This window comes from Zophobas morio, unplaced genomic scaffold (genome assembly GCF_036711695.1).
Source record: "Zophobas morio isolate AGI-343-1 ecotype UQ-CSIRO unplaced genomic scaffold, CSIRO_AGI_Zmor_V1 ptg000012l, whole genome shotgun sequence".
Taxonomy (NCBI): domain Eukaryota; kingdom Metazoa; phylum Arthropoda; class Insecta; order Coleoptera; family Tenebrionidae; genus Zophobas; species Zophobas morio.
Genome location: NW_026972117.1, coordinates 23,426,686 through 23,451,656, shown reverse-complemented (window position 1 = coordinate 23,451,656; position 24,971 = coordinate 23,426,686). Strand labels below are relative to the sequence as shown.

Genomic DNA, 24,971 nt, shown 5'->3' with positions numbered 1-24,971 from the left:
TAACGAGTGTTTGGTAAAAGGAGATTCTTTTTTTTATCAATTTTATCTAAAAAACAAAAATGACCACTTACTTTCTTGTTCTGAAACCTATAAATATGAGTGAGTGCTTTAACAAAGCAGACGTTTCGTCGGCTTCAGCATTCGCAATGTACCAAGTGTCAGTAGCTGGTGCTTGAGTCATCGTTATTTAGTCACCTGATGAACTAGCAACGTTGCACCACCAGGGTTTCGCGATTTTCACTCGGTATATTTATACAAACGGATTATAAATAGAATGGCTCGGTCGTGAATTATCCACTAGAGTTGGTGGTGTGTGATTTCTTGAATTCCAGCTTCTTAACACATGAGCAGTTGTGAGGACACAGAGAAAATAATAAACCGAAAGTTAAAATTACATTGTCATTTACGTTTTCATTACACTTTAAGCTTTAATGTTTGGGCGCCATTTTATATTATAATTCGTTCATTTAAAATTTGTATAACGATGAACGGAATAAAAGGAACGAAAGATTTTAACGTACAAAAATCATATCAATTATTAAGAGAACATTTTTCACGTGCTTCATGATCCAGTAGGGTGCTTCATGATCCAGTAGGATTAATGGTTCATTAAAACGTAAGGCGGGTTCATAAACCACAAATAGAAATATGTTACTATTTATAAAGTTTAAATAACGTTTAATGTACAAAATTTTGAGGGGATATGATCAAATTGTTGATGGGGATGATTAGACAAGTTTTAGCCAGTGTTTTTTTTTGATGATTTTCATAATACACCTAAAAAATTTGACAACAATTGGTTTCGGAGATTATCTTACGCTCGGGAAGTAATAAGTCCTAACTTATTACATGTCCAGGACTTTACGGAAACACAAATTCTCAAACTCTATCATCTACAATTCTTACACGAGTTGGACGAAAATGATACGTAGATTTTTTTAGAGATTTTGGCTGGCTCGAGGAAAACCTCAAGGCGTATTCATAAACCACAAGTACGTCATTTTATTAAAGTTGATTTCTACATACTTAATTTTGGTTAGCGTTTTCCGCTTTACACGATATTCCTAATACCGATATATATAAAATTTGATAACAATCGGGAAAACTAAAATATGAATTTTGCAATTGTAATGTTTTAGTTTTTTTAACACTCTGTATATCAAGTTTCAAGTATGGACACTACAACAAACCGTACCAATGTTAAAAAACCCTAAATAACAAAAATAACTTTAATTTCGGCTCTTCAAAGTAAAAAAATTAAAAATATATTGAGGAGTGCGCGTTTAGCGACTCACACTGTTAACACAATACTCTTTTGATTGATATTATGATATCATTGCATATTTTAAATCTTTGGTTCTGAAGGCCATCCCATTAGTCTTCAATAATTCGTTTATACTGCAGACCAAGACTACTTTTTTTTTCATTGAAATATTGAAATACAGAGAGTACTCATGAATCGTTGAAGTAGAAGTTCAATTACTACGTACGGAAATTACGTGTCGGTATGTGATTTTAAATTAATCACTTAGCTACTTCCGTTTTTTTGCTAGTGAGTAACATTTAATTTTCTGTCTTTCAAACAAGTTGATGAAGACATCGAACCCAAATGCGGGTAATTCTGCAAACGTAGATGTTACCAACGGAAAACTTTAGTCACAACTTTCGTGAAAATATATGTCGTTTTTGTTAACCTCAAAATTTTTAAATTCATAAATAACATTAATAAAGTTAGTTGTTGAAAAAATTAAGACAATGTGTTCCAGCTATAATTGTCATTGTTCGTTTTACAAGGAAATTGGCAAACAGCAGCCATATTGACGCCAGAAAATCAGATTAAAAATAAATGAGACATAAAAACCTCAAGGCGTGTTTTTCGATAAATCATTCTATAACAATTTTTTTGAGATGACTTCATCATTTTCTTCAAGATAATAATAAAAAAATCCTTGATAGTCCCTGAATCACTAAAATTTCGAAGAAATCTGTGTTACATAATCTGAGGCAGACTAAAAAATAAAGATGGATTTTTGTAAAATCGTGCTATTATGGAGCAATGTTTTGAGATGACGTCATCAGTTTTGAGAAGGAATTAATCTAGATTTTTGTTAACCTAAAATTTTGAAAATAAACGGTTCAAAAATTTCATGAAATTCGACTTTGTCGATAATAGCTTTCTTATTTATCAAAGTGAAGCATAATATTTCAAAAATAATTTTTGTGACTCCCACAAATTTTCTGGCAACGTAAGTAAATCAATTTTATTTAATGTTTCGTGAATATTCTGTAAGATTTAAATACATCATGTTTAACTAAAACTAAAAAAAAATACACGCACACTGAAAAAATTAGAACGTAAAATTTGATTCTACAAGCTTCATTTCTTCTAGATAACTGTTAATGACGTTCCTGATCAGAGACAATTTCAAATTCAAAATTTTAGCTTGCAGGATGTGAAGCATTGAAAATGTTACATTTGCTGTTAAATAAACAAAACGTTGTAAATATTTTAAATAACTTTAAAAGTTGGTCTACCACAGCGACAATTTGATTGAATGTCGACCTTGAGATAAAGATAAAACGCCCTCAACGTTACCAACAAAATTTGAAGGATTGTTGACCAGTTACTGATGCACTAGATGTTATTCTGAAAACAATTTCTGGCGTCAATATAAAACAGAGAAGTGACGACTGCTCATCGTTTCAAGAAAAATAGAAATTTGTAATAAATTGTGTGGTAGATAAAGGTACGACAGTAATAATTAACCAAATTGGTAGAATGATATCATTGTTTACCGTCCGATTACAATATAACAAACCTTTACCACTGAATTCTAACATAATCGTTACGAAATGTTATATGTTATATTTATGTGATAATTTAGAGAAGTCGTCTTTCTCGCTCTAGGGCGCGTAAAAATAAATATCGGTTTTATTTGACACTATAATTTTTTAAAATACAATCAAAACATCGAACTAATCAATGCTACAGTTACGGAAATTCTGTATATACTAGGTACTACTCACTAGGAGAATCTCGTTCTATTTATGTTTTGAAACATTTAATTAGAGTTTCAAAGAAAAAAAAACTAGTATTCTATACGTGGACCCGCTGCAATTAATTATTGATAGACATGACCTCGGTTAACAATGTGTAGGTTTAAATTAATAGACGTAATAGGTACACAATTATCAATTTTACGCTTATTGGGTGACTTCAAAAACCGTGAATTTTTAAGTGAATGATGCTCTTGTCAATGGAATTTATGTATTGTAACAAAATGCCGCTAGCCTCTCTTATCAAACTCAAAGATAATGCAGACGTACACATGACGTACCCTGGTTATAAATTATAATCTCAACAAACACAAATTTCATTAGTTTGCATTTTTCGTTATTAAATTGTCAAAAAAAAAACTCGTTCCCCTAATTAAACCGTACTAAATAATCCCTTCAAGTTCGCCCATCTTCACTTCTGCCACGACCAGAATTTATAATTAAATCTCGTGTTCGTGGCGCCATTTCCAAATATTATATTTCATGGCTTTTTATGAAAGGAACTCCAGAACCCGCCTAATAAAAAACAGCAGGCTCGGGTCTGGGGCCCTATTGACCTTTCACACAATCAATTAAGACAATAAAGGCGGAGAAACAGTACCTCGCGTCCGAATGGACGTGCCAATAAGGCCTAAATTTACCGGTTCATTAACCCTAATCCTAGATATTGTTTCGATCTCTACCGGAAACCGTTTAAAACATCCAAGATTAATCGAGGTTACCGCACCCTTGTTGGACCTCAATCACCAGAAAGACGAGAACCCGCATATTGTTTGAGGGGATGCAACATGCAACGAAAACAACAGGCCGTAATGGATTAGTTTTGTACGCTTTGAAAGTTGCGTGCCAGTGCCTTTGGAGTTTGAACGCCGTGGAATGTATAGGGTTTTAAGTTGTTTGTTCTCGAGACTGGCAACTCGGGGTGAAAGGTGCTTTTATTAAATAAACCAATTGGGTTGTTTCCGGTTTTTTAAATCAGTAAGTTGGGGTTAGGAAGGAAGTCGCTGGATAATATTGTTGGATGTGCATGAGGCTAAACACACACAACAGATTTAACTTTGATTTTGTTTTCTTGAAAATGGACGCTTAAATGTGGCTGAGTTTTTAACACTCTTTTGGTGTTTCTGACGAAGCTGTTCAAAGAAGACCGAAGTTGCCAAAAATTGTTTTAGCTAACCTCAAAAAAATCTCATTATTCTTCATTTTTTGTTGACCCTAATATCGTAATGGGCCAATCTGATTGAATTAGATTGTCTTTCCTTCAGTTACATTCATTAATCCATCAATCTTGCCCTTCCACGATGAATCGGACTGTCAATCCTTCGTGAGATTGTCAATCTGATTGACCGTGTAGTGTGCCCATAAAGGTAGCTAAAATAACGTGTTCGTTTGTCCAACATTGACGGCCGAGTTTTAGATTGAGTTCCCTCATTTTCTTCTAAGCGAAAACCCTTCAGATGTAGTAACGTCGTGACTGTATATGATATTAAAATTAACAAATAATAAACAACCTTTTTGGGTTCAATGTTTCATACAGTATGCAGAAGCTGTTTTGTTGTCATTCGGCGTATCGCTCATTATCTTACTAAACAAAATAAAGAATGACAGAAATGTGTGGTAGAAAGCTATTACACTTACAGCGAATATCAAATCGCCTTTTTAACACTTTTTGTCGTCTTATATGTAGGTTAAGAATCACTTAAACTATAGCTTATTACGATGGTTGGTTTTTAAGAAGCAAGAAATAGTTTAAGACGTATTTCCTCCATACATTAGCTTTGTGATACTTTGAATTTCTCTTATCAACAAAGAAAAAATGACCACAGAGTACAGTCATTTTACAAGAACTATCCCGAAAATACGTAGGTCAAGTAATTAAAAATAATAATATAATAGCTTGAGCCTTTAAAGCCTGGATTAAACTTTTATAAATATTTTATCAAAGAATGTATCAATTATTTTTTTGTGAACCACTTAAAAATCCATAAATTTTTTATGTCCAGGCATTACACTGACGAAAACAACTCTATTGAATCAATTAATTTTTTTCTATTGATTTGGCTGCTGGTATATCTAGCTAAAGGAAGTACTTCTTAAACTCATAGAATACGTTGATTGTTGGCGATTTTTAAAATAATTTTCGAAACTATCTTATCATAGCAGTTACTTTAAAAGGTATACTTTAAGATTTAATAACTACTATTTACCTATTCATATCCTCTAAAGAATTAATAATATAAAATTATCTGAAAATCTCTAAATACACAGACATGTTCGTTTAACTCTTTAATAATAATAATAATAATAATCCGCATCTACTTTTAACTTCCTTATAGGGTTTGGTTTACAAACAAATTTTACAATTTTCCATCCTACGTATGGCTACTTCCATGTTTTTTCGGAGTTTTATGACCCCTAGAGTACGAAACAATAGGCCTCGTGATAATCTCCGAAACTATACAACACCGACTGTCGTCAAATTCTATGTTTGTTAGGAATATTTTGCAGATGGTAAAACACTAACCAAAATTTGTCTAGTCATCCCGACCTATAATAGGATAACGTCACCTTAGTTTACAATAGTAAATGTAATTTGAATTTTATAAAATAAGATACCCCTTACGTTCAATCAATATTATAACAACATTTTGCAATTTAACATTCAAATAGTTAAACAAATGCTCTGAAATCTTACAAGTGTTATAAGATCAACGTAGGCATTGCAAATCGTGAATCAAAATGTTATACCCCTCCCCAAAAGTTGATGACATCATCTTAAAATTTTGCCAAATAAATCCTATCTAAAATATGTAAAATATTATGAATCTATACTTGTGGTTTATGAATGGATTCACATTTTTTAGAAATACTCATACAAGGTGACTAAAAAAAAATGAATGAGGCAATCTATTTTATTGATCAATTCAAGAACGTTTCACTTGTTTTCTCGAAAATTTTTATATACAGTGCTGTTATTAATTGGTGTTATACTGCACCTATTGAAATTGATGTGTGTCCTCAATAAAGTAAAGTATTGATGTCATCACAAAATTATGTAATGGAAAAACTTACTTGAAAATACGCTTCTGCTCCTTTAAGAGTCCACATATATTTTTATTTTAACTTTTAAGGGTTGTTGAACAAAAAAACCTAAAATTTTTCGAAGAATCTTTATTTGTTTGCCTGTTTTTCAGAGACGAGGGAAGTTCCGTTTAAATGACTTTAGACAGTTTGTTTCTCAGTAGCTACAGAGTAAACTCCCTTAAAACTTTAGTTAGACACTAACATTGGTTTAGCGTTTTACCGGATATTTGTCACAACTTACTTATTCAACCCCCCCAGAAAATTATGACGTTTCGCAAAAATTATTAAATAAATATGTTTGATTAAAATGTTCTTAGTTTAATATGTTTTAGGGGCTAGGGAAGTATTGTAGTATTGTAATGCGGTATTTTGATGAATGATTTTATTCTTTGATTAGGTAGCTCGTTATTTAATGTTAGAAAATATATAAAAGATGTACCAAAATATTGGGTATTAGACACTAGGAGATATATAATGGTAGAAGTCTTCAGTTGTTAGAATTTTTAATTTTATACAACTGAAGTAACCAATCAGATTTAATCCACAAAGATAATGAATTTTATAAAAACTGATTCCGCAAATTTAATTTTTTATTACACTTATAATATTAAAATAAAAATAATTTTGCGTTCTCAAAATTTTCGCAGATTATTATTTGTTAATTTTCATTCATAGTTTTTTTAACATTTTGTATAAATAATTCGAAAAAAATGAAGAGATATTGCTAAAGCGCAATTCAAAGCCTATTTTTAACAAACATTTATGAATAAATTTTGGCGATGTCATTAAATTTCTGGAGGAAAGGGATAAATAAAACATTGGAAAAAAATCGTTTCGTAGATCCTAGGACAAATAGTAATATTTGCTTTTAAAAACGTTTTATTTCCCGAGCGTAACCTAAGGAAGTATTGTAGTAGGATCCATTCGGTGAATGGCCACTTTCACGTTTTCTCGATAAGAGTAGAAACAATAGGTCTCCCGTTTCCGTTTGTCTGTCTGTCGGCTGTCCTCTGTACCGATTTTTATTAGACAGATAATCTCCGCAGATGGAAGCAAACATGAAGACAAAAGCAACCAATGACCACTTATTTGCATTCTTAAAATAATTATAGAACATGAAACTACTGGACCGATTGTTGTCAAATTTTATATGTATCATCCCCACAATATGATGACGTCATTTCAAAATTGTGGTGCCGTTGATGCTTTAATCTAGACATCCAGATTTAAAAAAAAACGCAAAATTCTATAACATTTTACAATTTAACTTTGAAACTGCAATTCCTAAATGACCAATTTTTCTACAATAATCAATATACATAAAAATATGAATATTGTTAAACAAGCAATAAAGGAACGTATTATACTAAAAAAATTTCAAGTGAGGTTTAGGTGACAAAATTTTTGGAATGACATAATTAAATTTTTGCAAGTGATGAACAGATGAAATCTGATAAATGATTTACAATGCAAAATTCGTGCAAAATTTCATATAAAACTTACATGCACAAGGTTAAAAATAAAGTGTACTTAATATATCAGAGATACGGGTGTCCTAGTTAAAATTCCTCGGCTTTATATCTTGAGAATGGATAGATTTTGAAATTCTGTAACCGCCATTGTTTTTAACTTGAAGGGAAAAACTTAATTAGACACAGCTTGTTGATTATAAAATAAAGTGTGGGTTCTTTATTTCAGTAATGTTTTTTTTTGTCCATAATGTTTTTTCGGTTGAAAATGAAATAAATGTCAAGTGTTGTATGTCATTGTATTCGCAATTTAATAGTTTATCAAAATTCGTTTCAACGCCGATGCAATATGTGCGTCATATTGTTACCCATACGCCGCCCCGGTACGACGTCTATGGGTTCTGATATGTACGGCGATAATGACTCATCGGCCAGGCGGCATTCGCTAACGAGAAGCCTGGAAGCGGAAGTCGCGATGGGCAACCCAGAAAAACCTCGAAGCGGCGTTTTCGATCCATCGAGAAGAACGTATAAGTTTAAATAGAGGCCACCGTCGGGAACGATTATTATTCAGTTAACGAGTCGAGTTGAGCGAAATAGAGTCCAGTCAAGTTGCGCCGGAATTATTTAGTAACAATAGTCACAATATTTACGACTTAGTATTATTAAAGTTCTATCATTGTTGTATATGTATAGTTAGATTCCATCTAAATTTTTATTGTACACATATACTAAGTAATACCAATCCTAATTTGAGATAAATTTACCGCTTTTTCTATCGATTATTTGTCCTTTTATGTTTCTTATTTACTTACTTTAAACTGCGCCAATTAGTAACATCTAATTTTAGTCTAAAATATTTTTTTTATATCCAGCATTTTTATTAACTTTTTCCTGTATTTAGATTCATCCTGTTGGAAAATAAACCATTGTTATTATTATTATTATATTTGCAATGTACTAAATAAAGCTTTTCCTTCTACTAAGAACAATGGCGTTTACAGCTTAGAGATTGGCATTCTCAAGATATAAGGCCGCACTTTCTAAAGAGGATTTACTTAGTAACACTTTAAGATGACTTGATCAAATTTTTGGTGGGAATCATTAGACAAGATTCATCAAAAATTTCACAACGGTCAGTCCAGTAGTTACGGAGATCTCTTGCCTAATAAAACCCCAACAGACCACATACGACAGACAGACGGAAACGGGACACCTTTCATACTCTAGAAGTTAGAGAATGTCGACAAAGCAGGTCATTGGCCATTCGTTAATTAGACTCTATAGAATACTTTTTTAATGTACGCTCAGAAAGTAAAAAGAAAAGGATCGGCCATAAAACAGATTCAATTATTGAGAAATTAAATCCTTTAATTTATATTATGGCCTTTCAGCACTTTCAGCTTAGCTTTATGAATTTTGAGCTTTATAGTTCCGGTTCTGAAATACGGAACATGGACTAAATAATTTACCACAATTTTTATTTGGGTACTTAGGGTTATGACAATGAATGTGCTTCTCATAGGATAGAAAAAAAGTGCAGATTTATGAAGTACTTGAGTAGTTTGCTTTTATGAGTTTAAGGTCCTGTGAGAGTTCACGGAAACTACAAAATAAACCTCAGAAAAATTATGACGTAATTCTTATATCAATATTTTATTATTTCTTTATTATTCCTTATGATTTTATTGCTTTCAAAGTTACAGCGCGGAAAAATAAACTCGGATGTCAAATATGCAAGCAATGTGGTTGATTTTATTTTAACCATCTTGATGGAGTTTTTATAACGCCTGCAGTTTCATGTCGTTACAGTGTAATGGACATCGTGAATTGATTTCTTCAACAAAATCTTTAAAAACACTTATAACAGTTGATGATGATTGTAATAATTTTAGCCATACGGGTTTGCGGTCACGCAGGACACACAGATAGCGGGTCCTTAATTTCCCATTTAGTACACAACGTCGCGTCGTCATTTTTAAATAAAACAAAAAAGCGCACAAAATTATTTCTTATGTAACACACACCGAATTCATTTATTAGCGCGGATTTGTCCTTCTATTCATGTGTAACAGGTATTTATCATTCATGTATATAGAGCAATACATCATCTACATCGCATAATGAAAAAAGAAAGAAGCTGCTACTATAGCTATTGTTTGCGGTGCGTATCCCAACCTTACATGGGAGACACACATTAATATGGTAGGTGCGCCCCCTCGCAAATAAATTATAATGTACTTTAGTCCCGCCTATCTTCACTATCTCTTCTGTCAGTTGCCAGCAGTGAACGAAACATGACTACATTAACACGTAATAGACGATATCGTCTTCAATTTCAACTCGGCAATCAATTTACTTGATGTGTCCTAACAATCAAAGCCTATATTGCTCTGTTCTCGATGCGGTCATGCATAAAACTATTTAATAGAACATTCTCTTCGTCGGTTAATTAACCCTTCAATGTCAACATGTTGTGATCGTGCTGCACTACTGGAAATGGAACTATGTGATTGTAGGTGCAAGTTTTCCATTTCGTCCCCTTATGGTCCAATTATCATAAAGCCATAAAACTCTCCTACACAGCAAACTTGTTTGGCTAGAACTTTCTGCGAGGACTGTATATGACGAACATAAGCTTTTGTTTTTTATGAAATTACCGAGGAAAAAGATAATTGCTGCGTGTAAATAAGATGATAATGAACGAGTGTCACAGGTCAACCAGTGAGTGCGCTCTTACGTAAGAGGCATCAACTAACCGAAAGTACAATCCGATAAAGTTTATACGGGTCATACACACTGTGTAATTAATGCAGAATTATAATTAGTGGGAACCGGGCATAAAAAAGTGTAAATTCGGGTCAAGGGTCATTCTCGAAAAGTTGCGACTTTTGTTAAGCCGGGTGTTGGTTTGTGTTGATGGATGTTTGAAAAAAAGTTTGTGTTGTGTAGTTATGTTTACGAGAAAAGCGCTGGATTCGAAACTCCACATTAATATCCTCTGCTCTTACTCGTTGAAGGTTCAAGTATCAGGCCCTTTAGTATCTATTTTATTGTATTGATAGGCAAATCATACTGGGATTTCATTTGAAATTTTGTAAACGTGATAGTTTTTGAACTAATTACGGGGAAACTTTAATTTGACATGTATTACACAGTTTTGTCCTTTGGCGATATAACAAACGTACCTATGTTACTAAAGTTTATATGAGTCATCCGAATGAACGAGGCCACCTAAAAATTGTGTTACAACATCACCATCTCAATTAATTTGTACAGATTGTTATTCTTTTACTATAATGGGAGTATGGTTAAATGTCTAGTGTAGGGGTCATTTTTTTCCTTTTGCAGAGGCAAATGTAAATCCAATTGAAATGTTTTGCATCTAACTTAAAAATTTGCCGGTTTATTTATCTTCAAAAAATTTTCTTTATTCCCAGTAAGGAAATTGTTGGCAAACACTTGGTGTAGATGCTACATTTTGTTTTCCAGAAGTCTGCAGAATTTTCACAGCGATATATACAAAATTACGGTTCCTGGGAACCCCATTAAATTGAACCAAAATTTAAGGAAAGTAGGAAACAGCAAATTTTAAAATAAGAAATTAGTCCAAACTTCTGAAGCATAAATAATTAAGCGAGTGTAGTTTCTTAAATTAATAATAATTATAAAAGTTAATTCTGCAATTTTATTACATTTTTTTTGTGATAACGTCTTTCTACCGTGTGTTCGTCACGTCAAATTATATCTCTAGGAGATTAAAGATTTTTTAAAAATATTTTAGAGATTCTTGATTTTTTTTGAATTCACTCATGTATCATGTCACATTTTGTTAAAAAGTTGTGTTAAAAATTAATTTAATTTTTCTGCAAGACGGCTCTAATGAATTTATTAACACAATTATCTGCGTATACAAATCTGGTTACTTCATGCCAAAATTTTTGCTAATGTACAGATTACAGAAGTATTTAAATTTGAAAACGAATTTTTTTCTAGACGGAAATAGAAAATTTTATGTCAAAGAATAGTAAAGTATGATCATTAACGAATTCAGAAATAAATCAATAAGAATCTCTAAAACTATATAATACAGTATGTCCCTGGATTGAATTCACAAGAGGAAAAAAAATTGTATTTTCAATTTTATAAAAAAAAACATAGGAATAACATGTTTTCCTTAATTTAAAAGAATAAATCTGCAATTAAAATTTTAATATTATCAGGCTGTGTCCTTAAAATCGAAAAAAATTAAACGTAACGAAGAACTTAGAAATATGAAAAATTAATTTTAAGAGTAGGTACAGACCAGGAATATTGAAGTTTTAATTGCAGATTTATTCGTTTTGAATTAAGCAAAAAATGTTATTCCCATGTCATTTTTTTTGTAAAATAGAAAATACAGTTTTTTTTCCTCTTGTGAACTCAATCCGGGGACATACATTTGTCAAATCAGATCGTATATTTAAAATAATTCAATTTGACATATCTGCATATCACAGAATACTGTACTCAAAAAAAGACAGCTACGGACTTTTTTTCCCGAACAGACGGTACCTTTAATAAAATAAAAAATAAGGTAGGTAGTACTGTGAGCAAATTAGAAAAAGTAGTTTTGATTTAATGAATAAAATCAACTTAATTACATGCATTAAATTAAAAATTAAATACATTTTTAAGAAACTTTAATTTCATAAATTTTTGTGATGACGTCATTAACTTTCTATAGGAGATGAATAAATAAATTTTCATTTTTATGTAATAATTAGTTCACTGCATTTTACCAAAATTTAAAAAAGGTTCAGTTTGTAGATTTTAAAACATATAAAAATTGAATTTTATACAATAATCCGCTGAAAAAAAAAAGAGTTTTAAGAAGTCTACAACGTCCATGCAAAATTTCAGAACAATCGGTGTTGTAATTTCAAGGTAATTTAAAGTTAAACTGTAAAATTATACTAATTTTCAATAGGATTTTTTTGGTAGGGATTAGAAAAATTTTGGTTAACGGTTTACCATATACGCGATGTTCTTAAAATATTGTTACGTTGATTGTAATTAAAAATCGACGTGGGTAAAACAACAATTTATTTCTTAATAGCTCGAATTTACACACAAAATAATTTCGGCGCAACTTGACTGGACTCGACTCGTTAACTGAATTGGCTAAATAACCCTTGTTCCCACCGGTGGCCTCTATTTAAACCCATACGTTCCTCTGGATAGATCGCGAACGCCGCTTCGAGGTTTTTCTAGGTCCCACAATCGAGACTTTCGGTAACCCGCTCCAAACTTGTCTTTATGCGAACGCCTCCCGGCCACCGTCACCGATGATGAGTCACCCATCATCGCCCCACATACTAAAAAACCCATAGGTGTCGTACCGGGGCGGCCTATGGGTTTATTTCGTAACAATATGTACATCTAAAATTTGTTAAGAATGTTTGGTCTATTAGTTTCGAAAATTATCGTATGGAACGTCGAAAAAACATTAAATTAGCCGTATTAAGTACATTACATTATGCTTTTCCAGCTTAGGTTCGACAAATAAAATCTAATTTTGTAAAGAATTTGTATTTTTACTTCCCGCGCGTTCATGTTTTCTGGACATTTTATAGCCCCTGGAGTACGAAAAATTTGGTCTTCCGCTTCCGTCTGTTTGTCTGTCTCGATTTTTATTAGACATATGTCCGAAACTACTGGACCAATTGCCAAATTGTTGTTTGACTATTTAATCGATTGTGACGGGACGTATCTTCATTATTTTCAGATTTTGCGAAATTTAATTTGTAATAGAGGGTATTACATCCACGAAATCAGTAACAGTAACAGTGTAAGAAAAAAAAGTCACCCACTGTATTTCACTGCGGTCACAAATGTCCTTGGGCGAACTTCGCGTACATTAGCATAAAAGATTGTTATACAATTTGGAAATTTTGAATGGCTGGGGGAAAATCTCAAAACGGATTCATAAACCACAAGTACAGGAGTATATTATTTTATACAATTTGAATCCCATTTACTACGAAAAATTTTAAGAGGACGTCATATTGTTGACGGGAATGACTGGACATATTTTGGTTAGCATTTCATCATCTACACCGTATTCCTGAAACACATACAAAATTTGACAATAATCAGTCGAATAGTTCTGAAGATTATGTGTAGTAAAAATCGACACAGACAGACAGACAGTCGGAAATGGGAACCTATTTTTTCGTGCTGTATGATTTTTGAAAAATTTTGATGATTTACAAATGGATTAATTTCGTAGAAGTACTTATGGTATACCTAAGTACTTTTATTAGCTAACAATTTTAAATGGTTCACTGGAACTTTTGCGAAACTAGCTGGAAGCATAAAGAATTAAAAAAAATATATTTTCAAAAGTATATTTACTTTGTTGCTGAATTAATCGATTTTGTTAGAAGTGGAACAAATACGATTTATGTTTTTTGTGAAATGAACAGAAGCAAAATTATATCCACTTAAATCAAGTGTCGGAATAATCGAACGATAACCTTAGACCAATTTTTTCGTCTAAATATTATTATTATCTAAATTAAGAGGTCCTTTCCTACACGTGTCACTAATGTTTATTAATACTAAGTTCAACAGCAAATTAATTATAATTCACTGAAATGTTGTTCTCACATTACATAATATTAGCTGAGACCGAAACTAATCCAAGGTTACAGTTTTTTTGTGATTTTCAACTGTTAAGAGTGTGTAAACGTGTTTTCAATTACTTGTATGTAGATGAAATATTCATGCGTTCCCAAAACTGCAGCTTTCAAAACTTGTTCATACTTCGTGTTTATATTAACTTGAAACAATGTTAATTACGTACGAATGGATATTTGACAGAATGGCAAATGGCAGACATTTTTCTAAACATGATTTCATAATAGTATTCTTTTTTCAGGAGATGAAGCTGGGCCTCCTTCGAATACCTCCTGAAGCGTCCGAAATTTTCATAACTGGTGGTGACCGGATCACCCTAGGTCCAAAATCCTTCGATCAAATGACCGGCTTAACCCTCCTTCGCATAGACAGCACCCGTACGCTTGTGATGGAAAAACAGTCCTTTCGCAATGTAACTACTCCTAGTCTACTAATTCAAATACAGAACTGTGATCAATTAAGCATAAAGACTGGCGCATTCGAAAGTTTGCAGGTAGGCATAGTTTGCGTACACCAAATGCACCATTGCGTTGCCTTTCTTAATTACGAAGGACATAGGAGTAAGATGCTAACAATAAAACCTAAAATTACGTCTGAAATTATCCGCTTGTTAATAACAACGATGAAGTTGTGTCATCGTTTTTATTACATTCATTCTGGGAGGCACAATGGTCGATTTTACGGCTTGTTTCCGTCATGTTTCGCCTAAATGTCGTTTGTTGCAGAGTTCCATAGAAGTGGAAATTATAAGATGCGCTTCGGTGAATGTGGAAAAGACCGCCTTCAGCAAGTTAAGATCCGCCCTTTTTAAAGAAATTCCGAAATTAACGTTGGCTGCAGAGGCATTCGAGTTCAAGAAACAAGGAAATATTGGAAAACATGGTCCCGTTACTACAGTAAGTACCAGTCGGGTTTGTAAAACAGCTTTACGAGGCCAGCAAATCGTTTAAATTTAATTAGTTCACTGGGTCATTCTTTACAATGTTTATGGCTTCGCACTGGTAGTGTCTTTTATGTGAAATCAGCAGTAATCAATTTGATTATAAACTCAATTATTAACCACATAAAAGCTTGGAAAGTTTCATCTGGTGAAAGTTGTAATAATTGAAAATTAGAAGGACGAACTTCTTAATAAAATGTGGGCTCTAATTTTTCCAAATTTAAAAGGTGTTCAATTGGCTGCAATTTTTGTCCACACTTCAAAAACTAAAAAAACAGGATTTTTGTTTCTTGGATGTCATTTTTTACACTGATTTCACAAAGTAAACTTAACTAAATAAGTGTACAGTAACATGCATTCTTAACTCATACACAGAACTACAGATGTTTGAATAAAATGTGATATTTTTTAAGAAATATTTCATCTTAAATTATTGACAGCGAATTTCGTTTGCCATTAAACCACCTTTTCAGCTGAAAGCAATGCTTTAATTGATGGAGTTACAGAATTGTTTTGTGGGTTGGTATTCCTGACTTCATAATGTAACATACTTGAAATATGACAGAGAAATGACATTTGTCACCTTGGAACGATTTTTATGTTATTTCTGCGTCTTCTGTCAAAATAGCTAAATTGATTTTGATTATTTTTTTTTAATAAAGATGTAAAATTTACTCAATAGAAAAAATTGCTCGAAAGTTGTTTGGACAGAACTTCCCTCGCAACTTGGATTAGTGCAGTGTAGTACTTGCAGATAAGACTGAGTGTGACAAATTACATACCCTACGAAAATAGAGAGCGGGTGGGCGGAGCTAGTATTTGTTAAATAAGCTTGATTTTGCTAAATGACCAATATTAAGAGGAATCACTGGAATGAAGAGGGGGTGGGTGGGCGGGCCTATTGCTTGCTTATAAAAGATTCAAACTTAGCCCCGCCCACCCACCCGTCCTCCCATTTTTCTTCTTCTGAAATAAGAGGTAAATGTTATAGCAAATAAGTAGTATAACAAAAAAATACGATTAACACTTTTTTTTTTAGTTAACAGCCTACGTTCTATTAGTTACCATTTCCACTTTACAAAAGAACATATAATTAACCCGGCCCACCCACCCCGCCTCCATTTCAGTGATTCATTTGATCTAGCCCGAATGAAAGGTGGATCTCAATTGAAGAGAGATAAAATCATTAGAATTAGCGTGTGTGCTAAGATAAGACTAATTTTGGTAAATCACATACCCTCTAAGAAAATAAATGATGGGCTAGTACTTACTGAGATAAGACTGTTTGTGGCAAAGGACATACCCTTTAAGAAAATAGGGGGCGGGTGGGCGGGGCTTAGTATTTGTTAAGATAAGATTGATTTTGATAAATGAATATCCTCTAAGAAAAAAAGGGTGGGTGGGCGGTTCTAAAACTTGCCAACATAGAACTGAACAATATTAAGAGTAGTCACTGGAATGAACAAGGAGTGGGTAGGCGTGACTACTGCTTGTTCATAAAATTAGAAAAAAGCTAAATTTAGCCCCGCCCACCTCCTTTCTCCATTTCACTGAATTTTTGAGTGTAAAATGAAAATGGAAAGTGAAAAATAACACTGGGGATTGTATTTCCAAAATTTTCTGGGAAAGTGGAGTGAGCCGTTCTTGATTCATTAATTTTTTGGGCCACCTGTATAAGCAAATCTAAAAGATATAAATGGAATGATAAACCACAAATACAGACTCATCATATTGTGTACATTTAGATAGGGATTCATTTGGCAAAATTTTGAGCTGACGTCATTAACTTTTTGGAGGGGATAAAGAAATATATTTTGATTAAAAATTTATCATGCTTATCATAACTTTAAAACATCTGCAAGATTTCAAAGCATTGGGTTTTGCAGATTCAAAATTAAATTGCAAAATATTGTTTTATAATTTTGATTTTTTTCCAAAGATCTGGACGTCTCGGGTAAAACCTAGAGTTTAACATAACCATAACCTAAAATATAATGATAAAATTTAACTTTGCGCGCAATTTTGTTTTCATGATAACCCCTGTAAGTTAAAAAAAATATATAGATAATAGCAGTTATAATGTAAAAAAAAGTATGGCCTATGAGGAAATCGAACCCACGTTATTTGCATGACGCCTGGGTGAGCAAAGACACTCTGGAAACAAAATTTTGAATCTCTACTTGAATGATGATACGTTTGTGTAAAAAGTCATCGATCTGTCAAAGTCTGGACGTTTACGGTCAAATTTTTGACAGCCAAGGGAGATAGGTTAAGAGCTGAAAGTCCCGACATACGTTTTTTGAAACACTGCTAACTGCGATCACGAATTATGTTGCTCACCCTATATAAAAAGTTGTTATACAATTTAGATTTTTTTGCGAAAATCTGGATGTCTAGGGTAAAAATCACAAGCACAGGGCACAGGAATATGTTACTTTGAAAAATTTTAATAGCATTTACCATGCAAAATTTTGAGCTGACGTCATCAAATTAATGGTGGCAATTATTAGACAAATTTTGGTTAGAGTTTACCATCTACAGGATATTCCTAAAATATATACCTATACAATTTTGACAACAACCAATCCATTGGTTTCGGAGATGTATTACAATAAATCCTTAGATTACGCTCGGGAAGTGAAAATTAATTTTGCAAAAAATTAGTATTTTTTTTCCAATTATTGAGATCTGAAAGACCCTAAAAGGGCGCCGGACACGTATGATAAATGGTTCCTTTAAATAAAAAAAAGTGTTTTTAGGCGACCATTACAAAACTTGTCGTTTTTTGGACTCACTTGTCACTGTTTTGTACTCAGATATCAAATAGCTACTTTCGCGTTCTTGGCCGTATTTTTTTGACCAACATTAAAAAAAAAACAGCGTCATTATTTGAACTCCACCTGTACTCAATATCGTTATGAAACATGGCGGTACCATTTTTTTTTCGTAGTAGAGCAACATAGAGCACTTTGGTTTTTATCAAATCTACAGGACTTCCTCCAACAACGAAAAAAGATTTTCTAACCTCAAAAGCACTTACAGAACCAATTATTTTTCTGTATGGTCGCCTAAAAAACATTGTGTGTATCTCGGCCAAAGAGAAGTAAGTTTTCCGGTCTCATCTGATTTGTAGGCCTTGGCCGAAAAAGTTCATCTTTATGTCCTTAATACACAAGTAACTATTGTATTCGGATTGACGTTCAGTTATACTTAAACTGATGTATGTATTTCCTATAGTTAGCAAAATATTGGGGGAAATTTATTTTTGTCCATTTTTACGAAATTTAACTCTTTATTGTATACACACGCATAATTTGAAGATTATTTGAAATGGGGAACCAGATTTTCTCGTATTCTGTCACATCTGATCCTATTATAAAATTCATTTAGCTTTTACTCAGGGCTTTTAATGAAATTAAAGTGCTAAAAGGTGGTTAGATGTTTAATTTTTGTCCTTCTCGACATTTGTTTTCTGCTGATGGAACATAATAATTGAGTTCCGTAGGATGTCACAATCTTTTCGACAATGTACACATTGTTACTCAAATTATTTTTTTTTCTCAGGCGATAGTTACAGAGACAATTATTTTTTACTTTCCAACAGATAGTAACAGCCACAGTAACAATGTTGTTTTCACAAATGTCCCATTAAACAAAACGGAAACATCCATTTTCGCCTTTCGTATCCATGCCCATCATGTCGGTTTTTAATCGTACATATGGTGTAATAGTCTACCATTATTGTTAATTGTTCATTTATAGCTTACCCGAAAACAATAAATTTATTGGGTATTGATGAATTATTCATTTTTACCTCCTCCGGAAAGTTGATGACGTCGTCTCAAATATGATTGAACGTTGGTTTAAAAGTACGCTTGTAATGCGTGCGGTATTGGTTGTGTTGCTGGTTATGACAATATGCAAAGATAGTTTTCTTACCTGCTTAAGTCAGTTAAAGTAGTTAATAGACATGTGACGTATATATTAAGTCACAACGAACCCAATTCTGAAAAACTCTAGTTAAAATCAAATTTCTATAGTTTTTGAAGTTAGTAATCTGTCAGTTCTTATTTCTAATCAGGTTTTTTATTTACAGATTTTGTTCGACAACGTGACAATAGCGACAATACCTCAACACACCTTCTTTTCTACTTTGGCGGAAGTAAAATTCCACAAGTCTTCCATAGGAGAAATTCACAGTAACGCTTTCTCACCTACTCAGATCTCTTCCATATCCTTCCTCCACACAAACGTAGATCGCATCCACGGCGGTGCATTCATCAACCGAACATTAATTTATAATTTTAAGATAGAAAAATGCAACATCAAAAAAATCGAAGCCGGTGCTATAACTGCTAGTATGGAAAATCTAAATGTTCAACATTCCAGGTAATGTCCACCTTCCTCCGTCGTTCCACACTACTAAATACCGTTGTATTGCAGCATAACAGACATTCAAAGCGGCGCCATACATAGCACCGTAGTCACAGTAGACATTTCGGACAACGAAATCGGAAACTTACAATCTACAGGTTTTGTTTTCAACGGTTGGAGCAACATAGCATTCGAACACAACATAGTCCAGTTCCTGCATGCAAACTCCATCGTTGCTCCGTTCTCCTCGGACGTGGTGAGGTTTTCTTTCAATGGAAACGAAGTGTACAAGTCCGAACCAGGTGCCTTAAGTTTCGTGCCAGATTTAGAAGATCGAGTTTTTATATTTAAAGACAACTTCTTCGAACAAACGTGCCATTGTACCTTAGACGAATGGATCGTGGAGTTAATGAATGCTAACGCTACGAGCAAAATTAACAAGATCGTCAACAATACGTTTTGTAGAGTAAACGAGCTGCTTTCGAAATGTTTTGAGTTGAAAGTGGGAGTTATTAATATCCAGAATTTTACAGAATTAGTTTGTAATAGTAATAATACGATAGTTTGTGAACCGTACCGAGGAGAAACAAAGATCGTCAACTCCACAAATACGATGTTCGCAAACGATGATCCACCTCCTACAACCGATTGGTTAGCGGTTATCATCGGCACGTCTTCAGTTCTTGTGTTACTCGTGATCGTAACTTTTATCATAATGTTGATACGAGGTAGCAGGTGGCTAAAACGTAAAGGTTACTTCAGGAAAATGCAATACATACAAAATGAGCACAGTAACGATGAAGAAAACACCATAGAAACCGTAGACGATGGAGATAAGCTCGATATTTCAGAAGATTTAACAATGGAGCTGTTGCAAGACTTATCAAAAAAATTAGACGACCCGATGACACACCAAGAAGCTTGTGAAATGATTGAGCAACTCTACCAGAAGTATATACACAGTAGTGGCATCGAAAACAACAACCAGCAAGACGAGGACGCCCACTTGTACGAAGAACTCGGTAACTTACAGCTCACCAGCACAAGTCAAGACCCCAACAAACAACAGGAAAACGGTCCTCGGAGCATTCTGCGAATAATGGAAGAAAAATTTAATACTCACTTTGAAGACATCGATGCCGATGACAACCACAGACCGCCACTGGTCGGAGAATACTCAGAACCTTCTGATGCCGCTGTCCACTTGTACTCAGAAGTGAGACAGAATAGGGAGTCGGAGGGCGAGAACAAGGATTCTCTCAAATCGCGGGCTTCCAGCAACATGGCGTTTAGGCCGTTACCAGATAAACCTGGATCGTCTAAAATGTAGCGCGATCTCGTATCCATTTTTTAATTCCAATTAATAACATGCGTTTCCATCGCACTGGGGATTGTTAATATTGAGAATTTGGAAGCCGTAACATGAGCTTTTTCAATTTGTGTGTGTTTTTTTTTTTTTTGGATAATCCCCAAATCAGATGGATAGATGTAGCTGTGATAATGTACAGTTAAATGTGTTAGCAACCTATACGTTGTTTAATTTTGTATATTTTGTAATTTTATTTTGATTTTGCGTAAATAGTATTTTATATTATTAATATACTGCGTTGTATAATTGTATGTTAGTATGATCATTTTTATTCAAGTTACTTACTCCGTTCTTTTAAACTACAACAAAAATGTAATGAAGCAATCATAAAGAAATATAATTATTAAGAAAATTTTGAGTTTTATTGAGTGTCAAATATATGGGTACAACCTACAGTCATCACCAAAAACAGATTAAATAGATTGACAATGAATTCTTAAAGTAACAATGCCATTTTTGGATATAAAACTCTTGAAGGATATTTGTAATTTAAATTGTGTGGTTACAAATAAAATAAGAAAATGAATGTTCTAAAAAATTAAGTAAACGTTTTTGATTGCATGTTTGCTGCGGGAAACCCCTATATTGATTTTCGTGGAACCCCATTTAGGACGTGTTGGTCTTCGTCCGTTTTATAATAGATAACCACAAGGCGTGAAAACCAGCTTTGTTCAGTAGAGTTCAATACTTCTTATGTTAATATTTACCAGCGCCACGCAGATTTATGCGATAATTAACCACTCTCTCCGGTTACACGAAATCTTGGTTGCCTATCTCTAAAAATTTAAATTTCCTTGCTTTCTTCAGGGAAAATAAACCACAACGGAATGATACAAGGTCGAAATTTTAATCGTTTTAGCAGATTTATATTCTTTGCATGAGTTTTCCGAGACCATTTTTTAGTGGTGTATTTTAGTATGCACCTATTTATTAACGAAAAACGTCCTTTTAAACAACATTTAATACAGTTCCATTAGTTTTGTTTGTTGTTATACTGATATTTTTTATTATACATGCAACGCCAAGTATATAAGGCTAAAATAATTAAGTATAGTAGACTTTTGCGAGTTTGGCACCAACTTTAAGGTGACACTTACTTAAATTTAGTTTAACATCTAATGTTATTTCAAACTGATGTATCCCTAAAAATTTATTTTTAAAAATAATGGGAAAGAAATAAAACAAGTAATTTGACAGATACGATTTATAATTTAAAATAATGTTTAATAAAATTATCTTTGGAGTAAGATTTTCATCAAGACCTTTTCATGAAAAATATTATCGTTCTTTTAAAAAATAGGAATTATGTTTGTATTTTTAACTAAAAACGGTTATTGCGTTCACGTGGAAACAATCTCAGGCGATACGATCGTATTTTATGCGCTTAATTCATGCACAATTAATTACCTTGGTATAAATCACCCATACACTCGTTTCATTGTTGGTAAATGTGCAAAAATTCTGCGCAATTTGTAAAGTGCGACAAAATTTCATACGTAACTTAATCTAAATATCTACGCGACAAATAGGAACCAATTAATAAACCACAACTACAGAAACATAATATTTATAGAGTTGTTGGTGGAACGATTCGATAAATTCTGGCTAGCGTTTTAGCATCTACACGATATTCCTAAAAACACCTAAAATTTCACTACCACTACTAGTTTAGTGGTATTCGGAGATTATTTCTTTTATAAAATCGTCAATAGACGACAAAAGACAAAGAGACGGAAACGGAAGACCTACTTTTCCATACTCTACAAGGCATGAAACGACCCGATATAATATTTCTCTAGCTCTGGCAATAAAAATCAACAAAAAAAAAATGTGCTTAAGACCAAAATCAATTCGAAGTAGTACGTATATAATATTATAGACTGTAGTATATTATTATGGATCACATTACTTCGACAAATCATGACCAATACATAAATTATAAAATAAAATTATTTGTTTTCAATCGTATTACTTTCAAAATCATTATCAAAATCCAAAAAAAAAAAAACAATGGGTTTGTGGCAACTAAAATACGAAATAAACACTTTTGATTGAAATCTGTCTAAATATCTAAAAGTCTGTCGATCATAGTTCCATAATAATTTATTGGACTTTCATTTGGGTCCTTCGACATATTTAAATTCAATGTGGTTTTTAAAAAAATCAATAAAAGAGTGCAGCATAGTTGTTGTACAAATGTGTAAATCTTCATGGATAATTTAATTTTACTTACGCTTTGATTAGGTGAGATATAAATGGCAACAATTATGATTATTTGTCCATTTTTCGCTTCCAGTTTGGTACACAAGAGATAATTTGTTTAATTAAGCCGTATGGTTGAGAATTATTATTATTACATTCGACAGTACGAAAGCGACGGGGGTTGAGGAAGAAGCAATGGGGCGATGCCGATTGTTTGTTTTTCCCTGGTTCGCTCGGCTTCCAATCCGAGTTTACCCGATTCAGCGTTTCACCCGAAGCCTGACGGATCAGACTTATTCACCGTCCACAAATTTTCATTTGTAACGGTATCAAATTTTCTATTTGGGAAAAAACCGACTGACTGTGTACTTCGGATATAAAGATGACTCGAAAAAAAGTGTAATTAAGTATGAAACTTGAATAATTTAGCCAAGATCTTTAGTTACTAAAACCTTGAAAGTTCCTGAATGTTGTTGCTGGCATTTAAGAAGAAAAACTACAATAAAAGAACGTTGCACGACCACAGTATAGAGATGATTCAGTAGGGACAACACGCTATTTTTACTGACCCGTTTTCATGGGTGGTCGTTTGTCTTGTGACCGTATGAGGGCGCGCAACGAAAGGTACTTCTGTCTCTCATGCATTGGAACATTGAACTGCAGTACTTTGGTTATCCAGTGACTTTGATATTTGAAATTTGGCAGTTTAGTTGCATTGGTTTTGATGGTTTAAGGATGATGTTCCGGTGGAAATATTTCAGTTAAATGTAATTTTTACAGAGACATTCTAAAAAACATTCTTCATGTTTTGATGGGATCATTGTTTATTATTTAATTTTTTGTAAAAAAAAAAATAAATGTATATTAGCGTTTTCTAATAACGTTGAATTTTACAGCCATCGTTATAATAGACTGTGTGGTTTCTAAGATCAACTACAAAATGTTAGTGTTTTTACACTATTTTTAATTATTTTGCGATTGTGATAGTTTTTAAATTGGGTGGCGACACGTAGAAATAGAAAGATCGAAGGCGCCCACACGAGTTGTCGCTACTGAACGATCTCTACACTGTGGCACGACTTTGAGATAGGCAACAGACAATTCATCACTTCGTTAAACCTAGTAGGTGTGAAATAAATTATTATAAATTGGCATTGGCCAAGGTAAGCAATGTAGTACCAACTGTTGGATAAAATTTCACTAAATTTGTGTTGCCAAATGGGCTTTTCTAATTATGTATTATTTTAGTGCCACCTCCGTTCCTTTACCTTTGTAACGCAAATGTTTTAATTTTTCTTTTGTGAAATCCACATTGAAATCCTCACCCAAAATCGTCGGTAACTAATATACCCTAGTTACGCTTGGGCAGAGTAGATCCTGCTGTTATACCGAGTGATAAAAAAAACGAAGTCAATTCTTCAGCTTTGAAGTTTAAGATCTCGAAAAATTTGGTCCGGAAATTTTTTTAGCATTTTTTTCAAGTTCTTCAGGGCCTGCCTTCTTTCTTAACAATGTACCATCGAACTTATCCGTCATTTTCATTATTTATAGTTTCTAGCACATTCTGAATGTTATTTAATTTTCTTAACTTGATGTGAAGGAAACTTGATGTTTATTTTTATTTTCATTAAAAAATTACTGTATAAATTATTATTAGCCAATTTTTTTCTAGTTTAATAACCTAAACTTTATTTAACAATAAGGATAAATCTAGACTTTAAAACGGAGCGATGTTTTCCTTTTATTGTTTTTTTCCGTATGTCGTAGTGTTTGACATTGTGTTCCAGACAGTTGT

The 24,971-nt window shown here is 33.0% G+C and overlaps 2 protein-coding genes across 2 annotated transcripts in view; one reads left to right on the top strand and one right to left on the bottom strand.

Moving 5' to 3' along the window:
• Window positions 1-21,306, top strand: part of LOC135128042 (uncharacterized) — a 49,998-nt gene extending 28,692 nt beyond the window's left edge. Inside the window, exons 2-5 of the mRNA XM_064054845.1 lie at window positions 14,533-14,784; window positions 15,017-15,187; window positions 19,328-19,620; window positions 19,675-21,306. Of these exons, the coding sequence (XP_063910915.1) occupies window positions 14,533-14,784; window positions 15,017-15,187; window positions 19,328-19,620; window positions 19,675-20,935 (1,977 nt within the window). The 3' untranslated portion in view covers window positions 20,936-21,306. The remainder of the gene's footprint in view (window positions 1-14,532; window positions 14,785-15,016; window positions 15,188-19,327; window positions 19,621-19,674) is intronic.
• LOC135128041 (E3 ubiquitin-protein ligase MYCBP2) overlaps window positions 1-24,971 on the bottom strand; it is a 127,670-nt gene that overhangs the window by 65,461 nt on the left and 37,238 nt on the right. The window lies entirely within an intron of this gene.